The 8,775-nt window shown below is 40.1% G+C and overlaps 1 protein-coding gene across 1 annotated transcript; it reads right to left on the reverse strand.

Annotated features, from left to right (window-relative positions):
• Window positions 1-5,451: 5,451 nt before the first annotated feature.
• Window positions 5,452-8,775, reverse strand: LOC110670669 (COP9 signalosome complex subunit 8). Its single transcript, XM_058134100.1, has 5 exons — window positions 8,628-8,775; window positions 8,363-8,442; window positions 7,845-8,026; window positions 6,574-6,681; window positions 5,452-5,728 (listed from the first exon to the last, which is right to left on the reverse strand). The coding sequence occupies exons 1-5, from the start codon at window positions 8,712-8,714 to the stop codon at window positions 5,589-5,591; spliced, it is 597 nt and encodes a 198-aa protein (XP_057990083.1). The 5' UTR covers window positions 8,715-8,775; the 3' UTR covers window positions 5,452-5,588.

Consider the following 8,775-nt stretch of genomic DNA (forward strand, 5'->3'; position numbering starts at 1 on the left):
GCCAAATACCCTTGGCATCCACGCCTCAACATTTTTCTGGCACTAATTGCTGACACCAAATTATATGGAGCCACGCTCCTGTCACCATCAAAGCTAAACTCTTCCACACCAGGTATGTGGAAATACACCTTTTTGTTCCTGCAGTCTAAGGTGGCATAGTGAGTTGCCAACCAATCCATCCCCAAAATTACATCGAAATCCATTACTGGTAGAGGAACCAAGTCTGCTGGGAGGATCTTTCCATCCACTATCACTGGGCTACCCGGAAAAAATCATATCTACCTCTATGTTATCGCTAAGTGGGGTAGCTACCGACAAAGGGAACTCTAAAGTTGTAGGGTTTCTACCCAACCTCATGGCAAACACAGGGGAGACAAATGAGTGCGTAGCACCCGGATCTATCAAAACACGAGCCTCATAAGAACAGACCAGAAGAATACCTGCCACAACTGCATTTGAAGCTTGAGCATCCTGGTGGGTCAGGGTGAAAACCCGAGCTTGACCCCTACCCTGAGTGGCAGAACCCTGATACTGACTTCTACCTCCTGATCTACCTCCAAATCCACGTCCCCCTTGTCCTCGGCCTTGTTGGCCACCGAACTGACTGCCTGCCATGTTGGAAGCACCTGGATACAACTGGCGAGGAACATTTGCAACAGAACCCTGTGACCCCATCTGTGGCTCATCAAACGGGCATTCCTAGCAAAGTGACACGGTTGGCCACACACAGCATACTCTGAATCCATCAGACAAGGTGCTGAATGGCCTGTGCCACACTGTGCACAAGGTGGCAAGGAGGATCTGAACGGACCAGGCTGCGTACCAATCGTGACCCTTTCTTTGGATCCGTACCACAGTGCAATCCTCGTGGTCTGTGTCTAAAACCACTTCTCTTGCTCCTACCCTTTCCTCTGTAATTACTCTGGCCACCACTATCCGGAGTACCCATTTGGGGAACACCTGAAGAACCCTCTGCTCTGTTTTTCTTTGCTCTTCCGCTGTCATCCACAGCATAGCTAATCTCAATCTGTCTGGCTCGATCAACCACCACATCAAAAGACTGATTAGACATCATGGCCAGGTTCGCATACCTCCTGTCAAGCCCCTTTAGGAACTTCTTCACTTTCATAGTTTACGTAGCTCTCTGCTGTAGGGGCATATCTGCTCAATTCCAGAAATTCTGTAGCATATTCATCTACAGACCTGCCATTCTATCTTAGGGCCTCGAAGGCCCACTGTTTCTGATCTCTGAAGCTTTCTGGCACAAACCGATTGATAAACAGTTCCACAAACTGAGCCCATGTCAAACCCTCCGTCCGGGGTAACACGTAGTCATTCATCCATTGTCTAGGCATAGGCCCCATGACATGCTGCATACACTCTATCAATCTTCTATCACCAATCTGTAATTACATTCTGCTGTCTGCAGGAATCCAAAAACCGATATGCATCATCTGACACATCATAAGTACCAGGCACCAACTTCTTGAAATTTATGATCTGTTTGTAAGATTCCTCTCTTGGTGCAGTGGATTGCTGCTGCTGTGGAGGGTGTACCATATACTGCGCCATCATGTCGATGGTTCTCTGCAGACCAGCTAGAGTAGCTGCCATGGGGTCCATGGGACCCTGTCCATAAAGGACTGTTCCTGTCGGGGTGTTGCTCCTCTACTTGAGCGACTCTAGGCCTCCTACCCCGCCTCCTGGCGGCGCCTCATCTGTCGACACCTCGTCAGGCACATCTAGTTCAGTGCAGTGGCAGCTCTCCTGCTTCTACGCATCTTCCTGAAATTCAGCAGCATTAGCCCACAAAATTCAAAACTGCTCATTACACAGCTCTATAGACTCATATTTACACACAATATATGGAGCAGAAACTAGAAGCAAAGATGACAATGCAAGACGAATGTGAACCCTATTTTTCCGCATGTGACTCCTAGTAGACTCTTCCCAACACTTAGACAACTTTTCCCTAGGAATCTGGAGCCTAAGCTCTGATACCACATCTGTCACGACCCAACCTCGGTGGACCGCACTAGGACACAGGCGACCCTAAAGCCCCGAGGCCCGTAGTAAGCCTAATTGTTCATTAACCCAACTCTAAGGCCCATTTGGGCCCAATATCAAGAAAACAAACGGACAGAGTCCGGCCATAAAATGGACTTTCCAACGGGGAGTTTTTGACTCACCCGACCTGTAAACACAATAATACTCAATTGGGGAGCTCAGCTCACCCTCCACATACTCATCAGCATAAAAATAAATGGGAGCTCAGCTCCCTCATCCAATCCATCAAACCGACATAGAATATTAAGTTTACAGGTCCAACATGATAATAATATTACAGACCAAATTCAAATAAATACTGCTAACACATGCGGAAATTCTAGGAGTAAATAAAATTACACAAATATCGATAAACAACCTGCGAAGTATAAAAGCGAGTTAACCGAATAAAGTATCCTCCTGTGGCACTGTAAAAATTTTTGAACAGAGTGAGCGTTCGACTTCAGAGTAAAACATCAATCTTAACTATAATCTCTATAACTATCTGAACTAATGCACCCTGTAGAGTGAAATGCAACATAAACAACATTTTCACATCATAACATCAAAAAGGTAATTTGGAGCACTCACACACCCTGTAGTATCAAACATAACATATGGGGCTGATCCCTATCTGACTCTCTTTAATCCAACCCAGTGCGGTAATTACTCAAGCTCGGACTTCCACTTAATAACTAAATCGAGGGTCCCAGAATTACTCAGCCGTGACTACCCTCGAAGGATCGGTCCCAATTACTCTGCCGTGACTACCCCGGCCCTATCCATAGTCCACACCACATCACACGCACGCCAACGCACGCACACTGCTCCAAATTACCACAACAACATCCATGGCACATCAACAGTTATGAATGCAACATAAATCGTGCCTAGAGTTTAACTACATAAATATATGCATATAAGTGATGCATGGGCATGCTGAACATATAATAATATCGAAATTACAATTAAAATTAATATTTTACTCACAGACTTGACGATGGTCACTGAGGCGGCTGGGCGGAGGAAGAAGGCTGTCCCGGCTCACCTGACAATTTTATTACAATCATTTAATAAATTTGACTCAATACAAATAAAGAAAAAGACCAATACGTCCTAAGTCGTGCAGAAAATCCGGCAGAGTCTCCTCTATACCTAGGACTTACCCAACCTGCAAAAGGGCTAAAAACGCACTTCTATATTCACAATCCATATATCAACAGTTCAATCATATCACACAGCCCCTCCTGGGCCCATCAAATCAGTCATCCATCACAATACGCAAAATTTCAATTTAGTCCTTATTATTGATCATTTTTGCAAAAACTGCCCAAACAAGCTCTAAAATTATAAAACTTTGCCCCGCGGTCCTTAGCAATATTACTAAGCTATTGCAAAAAGAATCGTAATTTTATAAGCTACCACGAATATTTTATGGATTTTTAATCCTATTTAAGCACTAGAAAATTACGAAAAAACAAGGTTCGGGTTTACCTTTGCCGATTCCAACTTCGGGAACGCGCTCGGGACGTCTGACAATGGGGGGGCTAGCCAAAACCTCGGTCCAATTCGGGGACTTTTCCGGTAACGGGTATGTCTGGCCCGAAATTTGCAGACCCGGTCAACTGTCGAATTTCCGCGAATCGAGGGTACCTACACGAAGCCCATAACACGGGGGTTAGTACATAAATTTTTCAGAATTTTCTAAGCTCATTTAATGCTCGAAAATACACTGCGAAGTTCCGTGGGACCCACCAAAAGCGTGTCGAAAAATTTGAAATTTATGTCGTTGCGAAGCTCTCGACGAATGGAGCGTGCTGGTGGCCTCGGTTTTCTCGTGGGATTCACGGTTTTCGAGAAATCTAGCCCAAAAGTCGAAATGGGCTAAAATCTTCCCGAGCAAAAATCGGACAATCCGCTCTATGGATTTCGGCGTTCTTGGTGTCTATGGAAAGCTCTCGCCGAGTAGATGATTTTGGACACAAGACCCGGTCCAATTGGGAAGCTGGAGCGACGCGCGCGCGCAGGGGGAGCATTTTGCGCTCGTTTTTCCATGCTTACTACGGCCATTGGCTGGCGCACGTTTGGGTCAAGGCTACTGGGGTGGAGGAGAGAGAAACGAGAGAGAGAAGAGGGGAGGGAACGTCGCGCGCGGGAGGAAGAAAAAGAGAAGAGACCGGTCCGATTCGACCGGTCCGATCCGGTCCGGTTCGATTCGGCCGGTTCGATTCGAAATACAAAATTTTGAATTTTTTTACTCTGCCTCGGGACCGAAAACGAGGTCCAAAAATTCCGAAAAAATTCCAGAAAACTCAGAAAAATACGTAGACTCCAAATATATTTTTAGTTTTGCCACGTGGTCTTTAAATTAATTTATAAAAATCATCAAAGTTTATATTTTCGGAAAATCGAACCCGATTTTTAAAATCCGAAAAATCTCAAAAAAATTCCTAAAATTTAAATAAAATTAAAATACCAAAAATACTCATAAATAATAAAATTTAAAATCTTGGGGTGTTACAAGTACGTCTCCACTTCAACCATCCGGCTTTAATCCTATAACTAACATCTTCCTCACATTTCCCATCTCCTTGAAGGACTGAGCCAAGATATATATAAAAAAAAATCATTCACTGGTTGATTATAATTTATTCAATTAAATTTAATTAAAATAAATGTAAAGTATAATAATCTAATTATAATGAATTAAAGTATATAAAGTTGGGTTTCGAAACAAATTAATGCAATATTGCCAGGAGTTCGTTTGGTCTTGTGAAGATGCAGAATGCTCAACATCATGAGAAATGAAGGCAACTACTTGGTTTGGTGACTCAACTAAACAACAATTTCAATTGGTAAATTAACTAAATGACTTGTGAATGTTAAATTTGTGTTGGGGTTGCGCAAAAATCTAATAAAATTTCCAAGCATGCAGATTCCCATTCTTACTTTCCCATCTACAAGATTGAGTATTTTTCCATTTCAAAGGGAAATATATATATCCATTATTATAATTTTGACAAATACAAATATTTCATTTTTAATAGTCAATGCATCTTTTAATTAATTAGTATATTAAATTCCATATCAGTGTGACAATTATGACAAATTTCATTATTAATTCGTATTTATTTATTTATTATAAGGTATTGAGATAATCAACTTCACTTTATTTTTAGTTTCCCATAACCAATCCAAATATAATAAAGAAAATTGAAATTATAAAAAACTATATAATGTTACAGTCCTACATTTACCTTCTTCGAAACCTAATTTCTCAGGAAAGTGATTCCAGTTGAGAATATTGAATTCTGGCAACCAAACACTCCCTTCGTGGATTTCACCTATCAATTTTCAGCCATAAAAAGTAAATGACAGCTCTAGCAGAAGTACCCAACTAGATGGAAAAAAAACTGAATCTTAAGATCCTTTGCTAGCTGCACATCCACGTTCTTAACATGTTCAAGGCATTTACTCATTTGCTCAAGCAATCTACATAACTCGGGTATTCAGTAAAAGTTTTTAGAAGTTGTAACGCATGTCTAATGCTCAAGGTGGAATACATATTCTGTCAAGCGCTGTAGTTTACTGGAATCCAGTTTCTGCTCTGTCACAATCAGCTGCTTCTTCACAGTTAGCATCCCTGATGCAGGATCAACAATCCAACCTTGCTGCATTACATCTGCATATGACAACAACAATTTCATTAGCAACATGTACAACTAATTAAATCCTGTAGTATTTGCAACAGAACCTATAATTAGACAATCCATTGTTATATGCACACACACACACACACACACACACACACACGTAAAGCTTGTATATTAAGACCTCAAGCTAAAAGCTTCCAACCAAAGCACTTGCCACATTTCAGTTCAATGAATCATTTAGAATTTCAGAGATACAATTTATAGTCATCCTTTTGATCTTTACCAAGGATATGAGTGCCGTTAAAAGTGTTGCTCAAGCTTTCATAAAGCAAAGAACTGAATGAAATATCTGTAAGGGTTCATAATCTGGACTGATTGCTTGTCTAAACATTATAGCACCCTCCCATAGTTTGTATTCAGGTAAACTGGAGACATCTTAATTGGTTACAGCCTCTGGAGTCAGGTTGGACATCTATGTTAGTCCCCTTAAATATTGAGGGCAAGACGCCAAGTCCTACTCAGTGACTTTTCATACGGTCGTCAGATAATCAGATTAGACTGTATATTACTACCATTAGCAGAAAAGTAAATGTAGTTAAGACAGTTGCTTGCGTTATCTCTTGCATACTTTCTCATCTTTGTATGCCTAGTTTGCTTAAACTCTACCCATCTCCTCCTTTTTTAGGTGTATTTATGTGCTCACATGCATGTGAACATGTCATTGGCTAACATTTCAACCTTAGAACAACATGAAATGCTCAACTCAGAAATTAAAGGATATAAAAAGCCATCTTCAAATTCATTTTGAAACAAATACTGTCATCTTGGACGCTCATTGGAACAAATATCATAAAAAGGCGCAACAGAATCTTACAGTTTGCAGCATCATCCTCGTTCATTCCAAGAAAGTGAGCTGTGTCTTGGATGCTTATTGTTGAATAAGCAGACAGCAACAGCTGAAACATCCTCTTGGTGTAAAGCTCTGCATAGATGAAAGATCTAAAGTGTTATACCACTTCCAACAAATCCGGGCATTTGATTGTCAATACAATTGCCTCAAAACATCCAAGAGCTTGCTCAAACTATAACAATATTATGAATAGTTTCCAATTGAAGGAACGGAAGCGTGAAAAACACAAGATTATACCATTGAATTCAAAAATTTTCACCTAGGGTCACATGCACCATGCAAGATTTATTTTTATTTATTTGATTTCAATGATAAACAACATATTAAAACTCTTTTAATATGTTTTTGGATCTGTATTTGCCATTTAAGATTTTAAAATTAATCAGATTAATTTTAGAACCCTAGATTAAATCAAGAACGATTACACTAACCTCTTGATGTGCTGCAGCGTGTCTGCGCCTTTGAGATTCGTCTTCAGGACACCAGATGTTGTCCCTCTAGCTTGTCCACACCAAGAACACCTATAGCAGCCTCTCCTCTCCTTTGTCACGCCACTTTGAGCCTCTACACTTACAGTTCCACAATATTTTTCTTGCTTTCTTTTAATTCAAATCTATGTTCTGTAATGCAACTTTCAGGAAGGTACAGGTGGTGTTCTAGCAGTTGAGTTTGATTAGTATCATTAATTCATCATACTGTACAAGAAAATGAATCGCTTAAAGACGATGATTGATGAGCTCTGTAGATCCATATTCTGCATGTGCCTAAGCCCAACCAATACCAAAAGAGTCTCTCTTCCCATAGAAGGTAGAAAGGAATCTTTTTTAGTCAAGTTTGAAATAAGGTAAGGGACAAGAGATTTTGCAGTGACAAAGAGCTATTAGAGGTTGGTGTGAATTATACAACTTTTCTTTTCCCCTGGAAACCAAATAAATAAATAAAAATAAAAATAAAAATAAAAAAAGAGTAAAATCATTGTCTTAAGGGCATCCTAGTGCATGAGCTTTCCCACATTGCATGCTCTAGGGAGGATTAGACCTACACAGCCTTTCCCTCACATTGCAAGGTTGCTGATCAAAGCATGAAACTTTAGGGTCTCAATTCCAAATTTGTGCTTCTGTATGGACTTCAATTTGTTTTACTACCATTCATGACATTCAAAACAAAGATAATCATCAAGCAAATAAAACGATATGAACATAGTAATTGCGCTATATGAGTTATGGAAAACTTGCCTGAGAATGCAGCAACAAGAACACGAGTTTCTTGACTCCAATCAAAACCACGAATAGCCTCATGCACACCTGCATAGTCACGTGTCCATAATTTCTGACCAATTCTCCAAGCTGCTACCACTTCCGGTTGGTTTTCTTTGACAGCTGAGGGTATTGATTTCCAGAGAAATCGAGCACTGTTACTGCATGATCATGATCATCACTCAACAGATGAAACCCTTAAACTACACTAAAATCCCATAAATACAAAATCCTCTCCAGCTTTAAAACAACAAACAACTCAAAATAATTGAATAATAACTCCACCCAAAAAGTAAAAAATTGCAAAACATACAATCCCTTTAAAATCTCTAAATGCAAACCAGTAGCTTTCAAAACCCTCTATTAATCACCAGCAAAAACACAAAGCAAGGGAAAAAAAAAAAAAAGAACATATCAATTTCCAATCCACCATATTACATCCCAAACTAACAGAGAGGGGAGAAAGGAATAATAGAAGCAAATATTAACTAACTCACATATCATTAACATAAATATGGCCCAGAAGATGAATAGCATAAGGCCATTCGTCCTGAAAAGGAGTCCCCTCTGCTGCGAACTGAACACAAAGAAAGAGAATTAGGGTTTTGATTAGTGATATAATTAACCAAAAGGGTACCGGAACTTGACGAGAATCTGAAGAAGAAATTACGAACACGAGGTAAAATATGTACAATAGAAAAACTAGAACGAGTTAGAAATTGAATAATAAAATCCAAAAACAAAAATTGAAAGAAGAAAAACTGCCTCGAGCATGAGTTCGTCGCAGATATCAGAAATCTTATCATAGGATTTTGAGGACAATGTGTCTGTTAGAGGAGTGAAATCCATGGCTGCTAGCTTTCGCTCACTGGTTTCTGTACAGAAAGAGGAGGAGAAGCAGAGAAAGCGA

The sequence above is a fragment of the Hevea brasiliensis genome, chromosome 14, assembly GCF_030052815.1.
Source record: "Hevea brasiliensis isolate MT/VB/25A 57/8 chromosome 14, ASM3005281v1, whole genome shotgun sequence".
NCBI classification, from domain to species: domain Eukaryota; kingdom Viridiplantae; phylum Streptophyta; class Magnoliopsida; order Malpighiales; family Euphorbiaceae; genus Hevea; species Hevea brasiliensis.

What these genes read in the sequence shown, in the direction of transcription:
- LOC110670669 (XM_058134100.1), bottom strand. Translation starts at nt 8,714, where the DNA reads ATGGATTTCACTCCTCTAACAGACACATTGTCCTCAAAATCCTATGAT. An exon ending in ACGAACTCATGCTCGAGGCA is followed by an intron (nt 8,443 to 8,627) that starts GTTTTTCTTCTT and finishes CTTTGTGTTCAG; the next exon opens with TTCGCAGCAGAGGGGACTCC. An exon ending in CGAGGATGATGCTGCAAACT is followed by an intron (nt 5,729 to 6,573) that starts GTAAGATTCTGT and finishes TGTCATATGCAG; the next exon opens with ATGTAATGCAGCAAGGTTGG.